Source organism: Dendropsophus ebraccatus, chromosome 7 (assembly GCF_027789765.1).
Source record: "Dendropsophus ebraccatus isolate aDenEbr1 chromosome 7, aDenEbr1.pat, whole genome shotgun sequence".
NCBI classification, from domain to species: domain Eukaryota; kingdom Metazoa; phylum Chordata; class Amphibia; order Anura; family Hylidae; genus Dendropsophus; species Dendropsophus ebraccatus.
The window spans coordinates 40998280-41014721 of record NC_091460.1 but is presented as its reverse complement, the minus strand read 5'-3'; the positions used below and the strand labels follow the sequence as shown (position 1 = coordinate 41014721).

The window sequence follows — 16442 nt, the reverse complement described above, 5'->3', positions numbered from 1 at the left end:
AAGACATCTATTTAATTTCCATCAGGGGATTTGAACCAGAGAATGGACTGCTGGCAGGTCTCTAGACAGGTGACAGGTGGTTTAATAAATCACCGTTTATCACGATTGGAGAGTGCTGCCTTCATTGGACTACTATATTCAGGCACCTTGGACCCCGGTGCATTGACTGGCACCCCTGCTTTTTCCGAGTGCTGTGGAATCTTTTGGAGATAGATAAATAGATAGATAGATAGATAGATAGATAGATAGATAGATAGATAGATAGATAGATAGATAGATAGCTAGATAGATAGATAGATAGATAGATAGATAGATAGATAGATAGACAGGAGATAGATAGATAGATAGATAGATAGATAGATAGGAGATAGATAGAAGATAGATAGATAGATAGATAGATAGATAGATAGATAGATAGATAGAGGAGAAAGCCGCACTTCCAAATCCAAGTAGCAGGTGCTGTACAGAGTAAGTCCCTTGGCTCGGGATCCCAATAGATACAAAGCAAAATTCTGCAGCACACCAGTTAAGGTGAAAAAATTTGGTATTTATTGCATGTGGCAAAAAATAACAGGGGCAATGCAACGTTTCTGTCTTCTCACAAGACCATTATCAAGCATCCATGCTTGATAATGGTCTTGTGAGAAGACAGAAACGTTGCATCGCCCCTGTTATTTTTTGCCTAATGTAATAAATACCACATTTTTTCACCTTAACTGGTGTGCTGCAGAATTTTGCTTTGTAGATAGATAGATAGATAGATAGATAGATAGCATATAATAAAAATCTACTTGTACAAAGGTATGCTAAACTAAGGGAAAAAAACAGATAGATATGACACCAGGAAGGAGGTGGTTACACGTGTCCTTCTGATCTGCATTTACTTCTGCACAGAGAAGACTGAAAAGAGAAGTCAGCTCATCATGACCGTTTGGTGTTACTTTGCTTTCTACCTGTTTCTCAGAAGTGAGTAGTTTATTTTGTGTTTCTTGATTGTTCTTGAGGTTAGTCTATCATGATGGCAGGGGTATATATTTAATGCCTGACGGGGAGGTTTCAGATGTTCTGTCTGTTTCTCTGAATTTTCCTATTGCTTATTCTCTATATGGTCTTAGAGGGGAACTCCACATAAGGTCTGAGGTCACTTTGTGTAAAATACAGAATTTAAAATCTGTTGCTATTCACAGAGATAGAAATGGGGTCTTTTGTACCCCTGAGTGTACGCTTAGCTGCAGCTTCATTAACTCAGCTTCTATTCTGTTGATTGCTGGGGTTCCCAGCAAGTGAACCCCCTCTGGTCAGGTATTTCCACCTATCCCGTGGTTAGATGATAAGTCCTAATTTTGAGATAGCCCCTATAAAATACATTGATGGTCTATTGCTTGGATTGGTGACATGTTCAGGCAGGTCCAACCACTGCTATCTTATTAACTGATTGTTGGGAGTCACAGCATTGGTGCTCAATCTTTGCTACATGCCATCAGTATACTAAAGTATCTCTGTCATTATAAAAAAATTTTTTTACATGTCTTTGTATTGGAAAGCCCCTTCCCCCCCCTCCCCCCCCCCCTCCACACACACACAAACACACACCACCCAAATCTCTAGATATAATTGGAAGAAGAGCGCAGTTATGAGCTTCTCTTCTCACCCTTTTGTGTCGTTTCACTGCACAAGACAAGTTAATATAAGTCTATAGAGCTCATTTTATGCACTGAGTTGAAGGGGGCAGAAGCTGGCAAGAGAAAGTTTTCTGGCTATATCTAAACATTGGTAGGGGTCTAAACACCCAGATCACGGACAACCAAAGCGTGTCTGCAAAATGTTAAACGTTTTTTTATAATGACAGAATGACCCAATGTATTTTTTTTATTAAAGGTTTGCAACAATGGCCATTGTTTAATCACAGAGGCCGATCGCGTTAACCCCCTATGGATTCACGGCCGTAGTGTATACACACTGTACACAGAAAACTACCATGTCTATTTTGTGCGACCGCTTTTCAGTGAACAGCGGCCGCACAAAAGAGACTGTGCAGACAATGTAAAGTATGGCTCCGGTTGTACTTTACATTGTCTCCTATGGTTAATTGGAATGCGGGCACACCCAAATGTGCCAGCATTCCAATTAAGTTGAAGTGATGTTCAGCCGGACGATACTGCAGTATCGGCTGGGTTTAACATCTCAGACAGCGACCGTTCTGTGACGCGGCAGTGCAAGGTAAAGTTTGTATGTTCTCCCCCGTTTGCAATAGTCCTTCTCCCAAGCATACTGATTAATGGTTAATGGTTAATTTAGATGTTGTCCCATTAAGACATGGACGGATGTGAGTAATGACAAGCTCTGTACAGCAATGCAGAATATATTGGTGCTATATAAAATAATAATTAATATTACAAATACAGAATATCATTTTTTCTGACTAAAGAGCCGTTGTTATTCTAGTTTTATTGTCATATTATTAATCTAACATTGTTATCATTAGAATGAAATGGACTGAGAATATTCAGAATGTACTTATTTATGATCAATCTTGGGTCTATATTACATTCTTTATCCCTGTTCTATCTGCCCATTATACCTTCCAATGTTCATAGAGGGCAATGAAGGAATGTAATAAATGTCTGGAAAGAAGAATACTATACTATACTAGAGAATTATATATTCATATTTATTCAAGGAGCACCCAGTAATCCTCATCTAGTTCATACAAAAATATTGGGGGAGATTTATCAAACATGGTGTAAAGTGAAACTGGCTCAGTTGCCCCTAGCAACCAATCAGATTCCACCTTTCATTCCTCACAGTCTCTTTTGAAAATGAAAGGTGGAATCTGATTGGTTGCTAGGGGTGACTGAGCCAGTTTCACTTTACAGCATGTTTGATACCATGCGTGTTTCTTTTAATGTGCAAAAAAGTAAAGTACATTTACGTAACGTAATCAGAGATGAGAGAACGTGCAGCAAGTTCGGGTTTGCACAAACACGATCGCTCAGAAATTAAATCCTGCTTCCTGGATAAGATAAATGCAGCCTTATGGCTACCTAGAAACATAGATACAGCCAAAAGACACCTATGGCTGTATTCATGTTTTCCAGGTTGGCGCCTGCATCCATTTTATCCAAGCAACGGAATTTAAATTCTGAGTGACCGTGTTTGTGCAAGCCCGAACACATAAGTTTACTAATTTACCAATCTACTGCAGAAGTTTCCCAGTACTAGTGTAAGCCATAGATATAAGTCAATAACCTTTACAGTATCATTCACTAACTTTAATGTGGCTTGAATCAGAGGGTCGCCCTCGCTATATACGGAACACCTACCTGTGGCTTCCACCTACATACTGTAACTTATGTAAATTATTTGGATTTTCCAGAAATGTATAAATAAAGCTTTAAGGGTGTTCTGTGGGCATTTACTTTATTGATAGGAAATGACCTCTACAGTGAACCCCATAAAACCAGGCACCGCTGCTTGGAAATATTGTATTAAAGCACAGTTCATGCACAGACAACATTTTAGTGTATGCAGCAAGGGACACATTTTTTTTTATCTCTTGTATCCCCTGATCTATTCCTCCCATACAGAGGCAGTGTAATACAGCCATAGTCCAGCAGGAGAATATGGACCGACAGAATGACTACTGGTTGGTACAATGGAACTTTAGAGTGTCTGTGGACCACCATAAAAGTCCTTAGTCTTAGAGAAACCATGTGCTCTTACCCTCTTAGCTGGTGCTTGTGCTATGACTTTTGTGGTCTATAGACATTTTAGATAGGATATAGGTGACCACTTTACTAATAAATGTTATTTATTTTTTCTTTTTATTCTCACGTTAGTGCTCAGTGCAATTTTTTGGTCAAAGTTTCTTACCTTCATCCTCAGCACAGTTTCCGTGCAGTTTGTAGTTAATTCCCTAGGCTAGTAAGGAGGTTTGGTGCACCTTCATCCTCATCGGTCCCTGCACAATAGGGGTATATCAGCAGGTTAGATTAATTTCACCAGCTGATTGGTTCCCTTTAAAGCAATCAGCATGATTTTGCAGATAAGATTCCCAGGAATGCCTAATGGATATTGTAAAGAGCCCCCCCTACCATGCCTGGGGTTCCTCTGTTGGTGACTTCACATCCCGGCAAAATGTCTTTTATGCTGGCGCGCAAGGCAGGGAGAGAGCTTCTAACGGGTCAATCATCCCGCAGAGTGCGCTGACAGGCAGAGAGCCGTTGACTAGTTCCTGGCTCTCTCCCTGCCTCGCACGTCAGCATAAAAGACATTTTGCCGGGACGTGAAGTCCCCGACAGGGGAACCCCAGGTATGGTAGGGGGCTCTTTACAATATACATTAAGCGCTCCTGGGAACTTCTAGGCAATTCTCTTGATTGGTTGCCTTTAAGTTCTGACAGGCAGAGAGCCGTGACAGCCTAGGTGACTAGTCATAGCCTGGGTGACTAGCTCTCTCCTTACCTCAAGTGTTGCCATAAAATACATTTTGCCGGGATGTGAAGCCACCAACAGAGGAACCCCAGATATGGTAGGGGGGGGGCTCTTTGCAATATACATTAAGCACTGATGGGAACTTCTAGGCAAATCTATTGATTGGTTCCCCTTAAGTTCTGTTAAACTTAATGACAGAAGGGCTTTTTAAGCACAAAACAATATTTTTTAGCCATAGTTATCAAGGCTGTAAAATAACGTACTAGAGCATTTTTGCCAAATTTAAAATGTAATTTGGGTGAGAGATGTCACAAAAAGTTTCAGCTGAAGACAGACGTATCTTGTGGTATAGCTTTTGCTTTATCCAAAAAAAGCCTAAAAATACAGCCAAACTGTTTAAAAAAGGTTAAAAAGCCCAAAACAGCCCAAATGTAAAAAAGGCTGAAAATGCTTAAAAAGGGCTGTTTTATGAGGCCTAGAAAATAGTCTAAATTTTATCTAACATAGGCTTTAAAATCAATCTCTGGACAAACAAAACAACAATATTCTAGGCACTAAGGACTAGGACTGCTTACCAACACCTGTAGAGCAAATAAACTGTAAAGGAACTAAAGTAAATGGGTTATTTGATGGAGAGAGTCCTTGTCCCTAGGTCCTATTAGGACAGATTATTGGCCAAAATGGAGAGCTGCTCTGGTGGCATTAATATAAATGGCCAGCAGGTGATACTACTATGTTGTTGGCCAGAGAGGGACTTCTTTCCAGTGGACTCTATAGGATTTATAGATACGGTGGTAAGAGTGGACAGGGAATTAGGACTGGAACAACAGGCCTGGAATGGGAGTAGTGGTGGAAGCCTTGGAGTATGTTCTCTGTGGGACCTGGATATAGAAACCTCATTTGTACTAATACTTGTGCCTTGCATATGTACCATGTTAACATTTTTCATTCGCTTATTTTGTTATTCACTTATTTTACAGCTACGGCCTTAGGGGAGATAAATATTACACAGAATCCAACCATCTTAGATACACTGAAGGGGGACAGTGCCGGAATAAGCTGCCACTGGAATAGTGAAGATGATCAGCAGGTCAGAGTCCAGTGGAGAAAGTATATATTAAGCACTGAGGAAGAGAATGGGACCGAGTTATGTTCTCTAAGGACGAAGAAAAATAACTATTCAGAAGTGAGAAATAATAAAACGTCCTGTAATGTGGCCAATAATACAGCACAGCTGACTATATATAGTGTCACAGAGGATGATGGAGGACTGTATGTCTGTCAGGTTATCATCGAAATACCAATACTGAGAAAAGCAAAAGGAAGCGGGACCCGATTAAATGTCCGGCATAATGATAATAATGGTGGTAAGTAGACTCATATGTACCATAATGTCACTAATTTATTCTCTTCACCTGTCAGTGGTTTTAACCTTATATCTGCTCAGCATGTATATACATAGGCTTTACTTCTTTAACCGCACATAAAGTAGCAACTTAGTCATGTCCTAATTCTCAACCAGGAAAACCACACATAAGTTGAGAAGGTTCTAAAATATTTAGAGGTATTTTTATATTCACACAAGTAAATATATATAGAGTCATCTACAATACTGTGCAAAAGTTTTTGGCAGGTGTGAAAAAGATGCTGCAATGTTTTTTTTAAATAGAAGTGATAATAGTTTACGTTTATAAAAATGCAAAGTAATGAAGAAAAAGCTAAATCAGATCAGTATTGACAGCACCTTGTGTTCAGCATCAGTTCTGCTCAGTACTCACACACAGTGTATGACCATCGTCTTGGAGAAGTAACCCCAGATCTTCTGTGGATGTCGCTGCTCAGATCCTTCTGTCTATCTTAGATTTGCTGAATGATGTAATATTAGGGATCTGTGTCGCCATATCATCACTGCCAGGACTTGTTCTTATTTATGCTAAAGATAGTCCTTAAAGGGACTCTGTCACTCCTAAAACACCATCTAAACAACAGGTTAGAAGCATCTAACCTGCTGATATGTCCAGATAGCAAACGAAGCGCTAAGGATGAAGGTAAGTTTCTTACCTTCTTCCTCTGTGTCATTTTCATGATATTAGCAGTTAATTTCCTATACTAATAAGGCAGTTTGGTGCACTGATCCATAGGACCTTCATCCTTCTGCCTGAGCACAATAGGGACATATCAGCAGGTTAGATGCTATAACCTGCTGATCGATTCCCTTTAAACAGTGCAGTTTTATCTTTTCAAGTATTTCCATTTCTTTCCTATAAGCCCACAAAGGATTTAAAGGGGTACTCCAGCGGGGGGGCACTTTTTTTCTGGGACCTGTCCCAGCGGCGGGTCCCGCATCGCGACGCTCCGGTCCCTGGACGCTTTCTGGTGTCTGACGCGGGCCAGAGACGATACGTCTCAGGTCCGCTCAACCAGCCAGTGACAGAGGCGGGATCTGAGCAGACTTGAAACAGATCCCGCCCCCTTCACTGACTGGCTGAGTGGACCTGAGTCGTCACTTCTCGGGCCCGCGTCAGACACCAGGAAGCGGCCGGGAACCGGGTACCGGAGCACCACGATGCGGGACCCGCCGCTGGAACCGGGGAGGTGAGTGGATGTCTTTTCCCTCAGCCACCTCCTCCCAGCAAAAAAGGACCCCCCCCCCCTCCTGGAGTACCCCTTTAAGGTATTCATCTCTATTATATTCTTACTTTATATACTCTAAGTAGTTGTCTCTATGCATCAACATGCCCAGTTTGTAGGCTTAAAAGCAATCCAGTAGAAATCTAAAAAATGCAGATTTGGAATCATCTTTTATTATATTTACAGATGACTTTACTTTAAGGGTGGAGAAGGATGGGATAGAGGTGACAGTGTCCATTTATTGTCCATGGTTGTATGTTTCAAGCCAGACAGACCCTTCCATACCTGGAGACATGGATTTTTCTTCACAGTACTTGCAGACTACTGTACACACACACATAAAGGCTGGGTTCACACTACGTATATTTCAGTCAGTATTTGGTCAGTATTTTGTAACCTCAACCAGGAGTGGATTGAATATACAGAAAGGATCTGTTCACACAATGGTGAAATTGAGTGGATGGCCGCCATATAACAGTAAATAACTGCCATTATTTCAATACAACAGCCGTAGTTTTTAAATAACAGCAAATATTTGCCGTTATATGGCGGCCATCCACTCAATTTCACCATTGTGTGAACAGATCCTTTCTGTGTTTTCAATCCACTCCTGGTTTTGGTTGCAATATGAGGACCACAATACTGACTGAAATATACTGTGTGTGAACCCAGCCAAATACTGGATATATTTAGAATGTGAAATTATTAAATTATTATTATTATATTCCTGCAATTAGTCACAACAAACTTCAGTTTTTTTAGGTCGAGATATCAAATTTCTGTACCTGACGGTTCTTCTCATTATTCCCATACTGATATGTCTATGTTGCCTGTACTGCAAGAGGAGAAAGAAAAAAGGTAACTAACCATAAAATATGCTTCCTTACCTCATCCTTATAGTGACTCTTCACCCTTACGTTTAAACCTAGGTATGTCCAAAACTTTAAAATTCCGAATGCCTAAACCAACCACTAGGGGAGTTCAAAGGGGATTTCCAGATCATTTTTTTAAAGGGGCTAGGCTAGGTTAAAAATCATCAATCACCTGTTCAGTCCTTTCAATGGTGCCTGATCCCCACTTATCTGCACTTCTTGACACAAGTTAATGGTCACAGTGGTGCAAAACTCCTTAAAAGAAAAAAATTCTTAACACATTCCTAAAACTCAATTTAAAAAAATACTATGCAGTAAGTTACTCTCTAGTAATGACCCCAGTGAGATACCCTGTCTGCATGGATTAGTTGATCGCTCTAGGTTTAGCTAAAGGCCCTATTACACAAAAAAAATTTCAGCCTTACTTGGCCGATAATCATTTAGAGTAACAGAACATGTTGAAAGGTCACGATCAGGCAACATGCACAATGCTGGCTGAACGAGGTCTTTCAACATGTTAAAAGATCGCGATTTGTGCAGCCATGGTCTTCTGAGTGGCGAACTGTGCAAGAGGAGCAGCGGTAGCAGACTGCTGCTTACTTCAGTGGGCCGCCAAAATGATCCAAATTATAGCAAGGTGCTTTTCGATGGGCAGCAGGGTGGCTCAGTGGTCAGCACTGTAGCCTTACAGCAATGGGGTCCCCAAATCCCACCAAGGACAACATCTGCAAAAAGCAAACACTTTCCATGTTTGCGTGGGTCTCCTCTGGGTACTCCAGTTTCCTCCCACACCCAAAACATACAGATAGGTGAATTTAGATTGTGAGCCCTAATGGGGACAGGAGACAAAATTGACAAATTATTTAAAGAGCTGTGGAATCAGTTGACGCTATACAAATAATAAAAAAAGAAAAAATAATAAAATTTTAAACTGATCTAAGAAAGTTGTGAGGAAAAAAGTCATTGTTGTGGAGCCACAAATTTCTGTGTGTAGCCTCAGACACCCCTCACATCTATGTTACAGCTGGAACGCCAACACCCCTTCATGGGTCTTCGGTGATCCAACTTGCTTTTAGTAAAATTCCGGGGGTCGGGACTGTGATACAGTTTAGAACTAGAGTAATATTTGTCATACACAAATCTAATGAATCAATCATTAATTTATTTAGTGTTGTAAAAGTTGTTCTGTATTCTGAGAGTTCAGATTCCCTGGAAAAGTCTGGACTGAGACAGGATGAAGACTCATTTCAGAGCTTCTGGGCAATCAGAACATTAGATTGTAGAAAGGCAGAAGGAATTTTACAAGAGTAAACAAAAAATGAAGGTCAATTCTTTAGATTTCACAAATCTTACTGCAGGTTGGTCCTATCCCCTTTACTACTTGTGTTGTGGGAACCTGTACATAACTTCCCCTTACAGAATTGAACTGTTAATAAATAAGGAGAATTGGTCCATGAAAAATGAGGGCCCTTCTGTCCTCGCTATGTAATAGCAGGCCCAGTGGGATCCTTGTCATAGGTTTCTTCTCTTCCAACTATGCATGAGACCTAAATAACTATCAAGGATGACTGAGAGATTCTCAGTTCTGGGCTCATTGTGGGTTAATTCTCAAGAGAGGCAACAGTTCACAGAAATTGGGTCACAGATGACTCAGCCATAGGTTGTGGCAGAAGAGTACTATAACTTTACAAACCACTGGTCAGTGTAACAACCTCTTTAAAAACCACAAATATTGGCAAACTAGATAACCACATTCATGAGAACATCGAAGTGTCTAGATATCATTTTTTCATGTTAGATATATACAGGTGCACACATCCGGTCCTGGGTCATTACGGTTTAGCTTCAGTTTGCCTCTGTTGTTTCATGTAGAAAAAAAGTTGGGCAAACTTGTCAATTTTTGAGCAGGTACATCTGGGAGATTCACATAAGTAGAAAATAAAATTGTTGACCTAATTCTCAGCCCTTTGACTTTAACTTGGCCATTCCAAAAATTTAACTTTATACTTCATTCACCATTCTTTGGTAGAAAAACTTGTGTGCTTAGGGTCATTGCCTTGCTGTCCAGTATAACCCACATTCTCCTGACATTTAGCTCACAAACATTATTTCTGCTATAATTCGGAATTTATTGTTCCATCAATGATGGCAGCCATCCTAGCCCAGATGCAGCAAAACATTTGACAGACACAACAGATACAGACAACATTCCAATGCCAGGGTCTAATATACGACTTGGCAATCCTCCACTCCTTGAAGATTCTCCTTTGACCTTGAAAGTATAGTAGGGTCGTAGGGATGTAGGGTTATAGACAGGAATAAGACAGCCCCTGTGTAATTGTCAGTAGACCTACTGTTCTCCAATTCTTGACTGGCCACCCATGGCCTCCCTTTTGCAAAAAACAAAATTGGCTGTAGTAGAAAGCCAGTGGAGGAAGGGCACTGTCATTAAAGTGTCACTGTCATTATAACGTTCATAGTGTAAATCGGCAGTAGATGTGATACATTTTTTTGTTTTTTTTTATCATGCTGTAAAACAAAGCTGAACTTACCAGAAATCCAGGTCCAGTCTCCTGAAGGCAGATTTTCTGACTTGTGCTGGTTGAAAAAAAAGAGACTAAACACATGAAGTCCCGGCCAGTACAGAGAGTCACGGCTCAATGTGTCCATCAATCACATGACTGCCTTCTTTCTTTGAGCGCTCAGATGACCATATGGGACTTCCTGTGTTTAGACTCACAGTGATTTCTATGATAACTAAAAAAAAACTGCAAACTTGCTTTTTTTACATCTACTATTGATTTAGTGTTTTAATGTTATAGCGACAGAGACACTTTAAGAAAAACGTTTGACATGCCACAAGTGTTGTGAAGCACATTACTATGTGCCCCTCCCCACTTATTTTCCGATCGGTGGAGAGTCCCTGACTGATCAAAACTTTTGGCATGTCCTTTTCTTAAAGGGGTTATCTAGCGCTACAAAAACATGTCCACTTTTCCCCAATTAAGCTTCATTTACTTCAATGGAACTGAGTTTCAAAACCCCACCCAAACTGGAGACAACAGTAGGAGGAAAGTGGCCATGTTTTTGTAGCGCAGTGTAGTGCACTTTAACAACTTGTCCTGTTTATTACACTGGCACAGCAAATTATAGTACAAGGACGTACCCCTGCACCAAAAGTGGCAATTAGAATGCCATCATTTAACCCTTTGAATTCCATGATCAATGCTGTTGTGGCATTTAAATTAAAAAACTAAGAGGGTACTTACCTGATTCTTGGCATCACAGGGAATCCCATTGATGCAATAACGGTCCATTTCTAGTATCAAGAGAAATCTGAGGGTTCATTGAAGGACTCCAGGGCTGTCTGACCATGTTACTTTACTTCTATGTTTAAAGTGAGCAGTATTATTGGGAACGTCAACCCAATGTGATACAATACAATGGGTTGTATTGGGGGTGTATTGGGTTTACCCTCACAGTGTCTCATAGTGTTATATACAGAACTATTCTTCCCATCAAATCTGACAGAGACTAAGGCCGCATTCACGCGTTCCGTGTTCTGCGCGGAACACAGATGTGGAATGCCTGTAACGGAGTCCCCCGCAATCCCCCCCCCCCACGCCCAGGTAGCATCTGTGATAAGATGCTGGGAGCAGGGAACTGTATTCATATGCGCCACGCTGTAATGAAGCAGCCATGTGGCTCTGTCATTACACCGCGGCGCATTTGCATACAGTTCCCCCGCTCCCAGCATCTTATCACAGATGCTGCCCGGGTGGGGGCGAATCCGTTACAGACATTCCACGTCCGTGCTCCGTGTGGAACACAGAACGTGTGAATGCGGCCTAAGGCCATGAAAACAACCTGCAATGTATATACCATCAGAGACTAACTTGAATAAATGAAATACTAAATGGAATGAATAACAGACAATATATTATATTTTTTAGAGCTATTTCTTGATCACATCTATGGAAATGTAAGAAAAACACAGAGGTCAAATAGGAAGTCAACTAGCAAAAGTAAGTTATTTTGTAGATCCTCCGAAGATGTCCACCTTCACAAGCAACATTTTTTAATGCTCCAGTATGACTAAAATACATAATGAAGCAACTTATTTAGCTTCTACTATTTTCTGTCCACAGTTTTTATGTATGGTTCCAGTATCTTACAAATAGTCTGTTACATAGTCTGTAGTCAAATATTTTTCCATCTGTTCCCTACTAACACAAATTTTGATGGTGGACATGACCTTTACTCATGTCTCTATGACAGAAGGAGAACAGCTATGATGAATAGGGCCTTTCTGTTATTTGGTGGAAGGTGAATTGGTAGATGAGGCCTGTGTAACGTAGCATAGTCCTTGTGTATGGCTCCAGTGAACACAAACTAGAGGTGGAGGACTAAACAAATACACAACGGTTCACATATTACATTCTATTTTCTTCTGTTCCGTTCTTTCTGCAATGTGTAAGCAATAACTCCACTTTACATGGTTCAAACCCAACAAGATATTGTGCGGATCAGAGTGTTGTAATTAAAATGTGTGTTGTACCCTTTAAAGTGAATCTGTCACCCCCTGACCACCTTTTGAGCTCTTAGCACTACTGGATGGATAGCAATAAAAGCAAACAGAACATACCTTTGTCTGTGTTTGTGTTTTTATTTTTATTTTCATAAAAGACCTTTACTATATAGTGTCAAGGAGGCAGGGCCTATAAACTCCTGGGTCTTAGCACCTCTATACCTCACTGTGCTGTATGCTGAGTGTTTCCCTGATTATGGAATAGGGTGGTCATACAGCCCATACAGGCATAGTAGTGCCAGGGAACAATAGGTTCCACCTTCATGACACTATTCCCTACGTGAATAAAGGAGTCGTTTTTTTTCCCCAAAATGAAAATAAAGACAGGCAACAATGGTATTTTCTGAATGCTTAATTGATATCTATCCAGCGGTGCCACCAGCTTTATAGGCAGTCAGAGGGTGACTTATTTGCTTTAAAGGAGAAGTCCGGCCTCAGCTAACTTCTCACAGAAGGCAGGGGCAGGGGAGAGAGTAACAATGAAGCATTGCTTACCTCTCCCCATGCGCTATTTGCCCGGCCCCAGGACTCCCACCGGAAGGCATTTTTACGCAAGTTGTCATGATGTCATAATTTGGAGGAAAATGCCCGTTCCGGATGATGGACAGGCTGCTCAACCGAGCAGTGTCCCGGACTGGCTGAGGGGCCTGTCCATCAGCTGGGTCATAGCATCTGCATCTCCAGAGATCCCAGAGCCCGATGTGGGTCCTGGAGCAGCGATCTGGAGCTGTAGGCATGGGGAAAGGTGAGTTAGTACCCTTTGTTATTTTGTACCGCCTTTAAAACAAAAAAAAAACGAAAAACTGGAGGCCAGACATCTCTTTGAAAGTTACTTCAACCATTGGGCAGTCAGTGCAATTGTAGGTGAATATGAGAGAGTACAAATTAAACTGAACGTAATTTGACCTGTGATTGTCTTCTATTTAAGGGGAATCACTCTAGTAACACCACCTTACATAGTAGTTTAGTGGTTAACACTTAACCCCTTTCAGTACTCTGCTATGCATTTACAGAGCAAGTGGGATGGTGTTCAGTCCAAACCACAGCATTTAGGTGGTTTTACAGGGGGAGGGGCTGTCAGTTTTGTACAGACATACATATTACACTACCCCAAAGAAGTATAATATCAGCGTCAGAGGATCACATTTTTACTTTCCATACTGGACGGAAAAAAAATAATTAAAAAAGTAAAATAAAATGTAAAAAAAATATCCTTAGAAATATATATATATTTTTTTAAAAAAAGCACATTTGTTCCTGCAGCAACGTTAACAACCGGTAATATAAAGTTATTATGTTATTTATCCCACATGATAAACACCAAAAAAACACCTATAGGCTATGTTCACACTGCGTAAGTACCGTAGTGATCACGGCCGTTGTTAATCATGGCAGTGATTACTACAGTACGTAGTGCTGCCACTGAGGGAATCCTGGCCAGAGTGTATACACATGGTATTCACTCCGGCTGGGATCCCTAGCGGCGCCGTAATAAACTGACATGTCAGTTTCCTGCTTCCGCTATTCACTAAATAGCAGTCGCAGAAAACTCTGTCAGTGCACACAATGGAGTGAGCAGCTCCGGCTGCACGCTCCATTGTAAGCAACAGAGAATTTGAATGCGGGCACGCAAGCATGCGCCCGCATCCGAATTCAGCGGCAGTAAAGATCATCCGGCCAGTACTGCAGTACCGGCCGGGATGATCTTCTCTGACACACAAAGTGGGAACATGGCCATAAAAAGGAATACTAAATAATCAAATAGCTGTACGTACTACAAGATGGTACCAATGAAAACTAGAATTTGAACTTCTGAAAAAAAAAAGAACCTCATATAACTACAATGAAGGGAAACAAATAATAATTATGAAAAAGTAGTAATGACATAAATTACACAATAAAAACAACAAAAAATACTGTAATACAATGTAGAAAAAAGCAGTAGTATAACTATGTATACATTTTTTTTGCAGAGCATACAAAGAAGACCTCAGTATGAAGACATCTTCATAGAACGCTGGTTATACTGGTTATACCAGTTTACAACCGCTTGTACTTCAACACTCACCATGGAGCAATAACTGGGAGTATCGGGAGTCCTGCAGCCCTGCACTTTTTAGTTCTAAATGTCTACAAATAGCGAACAGAGAACTTGGGTTTGTTGAGTTATTCAGTTACATGATATAAGGTGTTGGCAACTGGTAATCCAACACCTTTTTATCAAAGGTAGATATCACGCAAAAGAATAATGCTGCACTACTGTACAAATGCAGTGGTGCAATAATACCGTACAAAGTACCACTGTACACATAAATAGTGCCACCATAACATATGCATGGTTCACTAAGCTGTACAGAGATGAACAGGTGGAATTCTACAAGGGACGTCAGTTTAACCTTTAACCCTATACAACTCTCAACACAGTTGTGCCTTTAGAGGTTATTGGGCATACCGACTCACCAACTCTATCATTTTCATGTAAAATTTCCTCTGACTTCTGACATACACAGCTAGATGAAGATTTGTAAAGATATAAGAGGCCTTGTGGAGCCTAGAGGCCTCTGATGCTCCTTCAGTTGGTGGAGAGAAGTGAAAACCTGTGATAGTAGTTCACATATGCAACTCTGTACTGCCCTCCCTATACTGAGGATGCTTTACCCTATGCCACAGATCCCATACTGCCATTGTGATGAAGTCATGCTGAAGCCTTAGGCTAAATGTTTATGCTTCATGGTGGTTTTGTTTCTGGCCAGGTACAAGATCTGACATTTTCTCACACTCTGCTTGTTCTGTCTCAACCTATACAGCAAAGTTAACAAAATAAGCAACATGAAGCGGGAAATGTCAGCCTGCTCTAGTGGTCATCTTGGAAACTCAGATATTTCAAGTTTTGTTTGTGTAGATAATTACATGAAAATAAAAAGACAAAATTTTTAAAAATGTTAATAATAAAAATTGATCTAAATAATAAGTAATATTTTGATAGTTCATTGCCTTCAATTCCATGATATTTTGGGGTTTCTCTGTGACATAGACATGATCTATGCTTGGGTTACATCATCAATGTATGACTCCACCTGGTCATCACAGAGAAGAGCTTGGGCTTGAGAGATAGCTGGCTGTAGCCTGTGGTAGGCTGGGCCTTGTGGTGCTCCATAGCCATGTCACATTGTGTTGGTAGCATGGCAGTTCAAGATCCTTGTTGCAGAGGTAAGGGGGCTCCACACAAGTGCTAGATTTGGGGAATACACTTGTCATGGTATCCTGGCCGTTGCTATTTTGGGGTGCCCTTGATATTGGTATAGTGCAAGGAGAAGCCAAGACACCAGGACTAACTTTACTGAAAAAGACAGAGGTACAAAAGTTTGAACAGTTCTTAAAGTGTCATTTAAAACAACTTTGCAGAAATCAATAGTACAATCGATTATTAGAAACTCTGTAATCGGTTTTATTAGGCGAAAAAGCTTCCTCCTGTACTGACAAGGCTGTTTTCCCACCTCCCCCTCCCCTTTTTAGCTGATTCTGAGAAGCAAAGTGAAGATGGGTTTACTGGGCCCAATATAACCTATGGAGGAGGGAGGGGCCAAGGGGATGAGTAAGCAGGGAGAGGAGAGAAGGCAGCCTGTGCAGTTTGCAGTATAAGAGGCAGCGCAGAGATTAGTCTACATCTACAATGCAGCAGATCATAGGAAAAGCAGATAGAGAAATAGAGTTTACACCCCCTGCAAACCCCATCCCTGTGTCTGCTTTTCCTATGCTCAACTGCAGCGTGGATGTAGACTAGCCTCTGTGCTGCCTCCTATACACTATATACACTAAAGACAACATCCTGCAATTTTACCTCACTGTAGAAAACATACTCAAGTTCCCAGACCAGCACTAAGCAGGCTGTGAATGCAGCATTTTCTGTGGTCATGT

The 16442-nt window shown here is 40.9% G+C and overlaps 1 protein-coding gene across 3 annotated transcripts; it reads left to right on the top strand.

Annotated features, from left to right (window-relative positions):
- Nucleotides 1-889: 889 nt before the first annotated feature.
- LOC138796757 (uncharacterized) lies at nt 890-15442 on the top strand. 3 transcript variants are annotated; one of them, XR_011363814.1, is made up of 5 exons: nt 890-966; nt 5414-5800; nt 7818-7922; nt 11890-11961; nt 14498-15442. XR_011363814.1 is itself a non-coding variant. In XM_069976412.1 (5 exons), exons 1-5 carry the CDS (start codon nt 924-926, stop codon nt 14521-14523), a joined length of 624 nt encoding a protein of 207 aa, XP_069832513.1. In that variant the 5' UTR covers nt 896-923; the 3' UTR covers nt 14524-15442. The 3 variants fall into 3 exon arrangements, 2 of the variants coding, with proteins under 2 accessions (XP_069832513.1, XP_069832514.1); XM_069976412.1 differs by having other exon boundaries at nt 896-966; nt 7827-7922; XM_069976413.1 differs by lacking the exon at nt 7818-7922 and having other exon boundaries at nt 896-966.
- The last annotated feature ends 1000 nt before the right edge of the window (nt 15443-16442 follow it).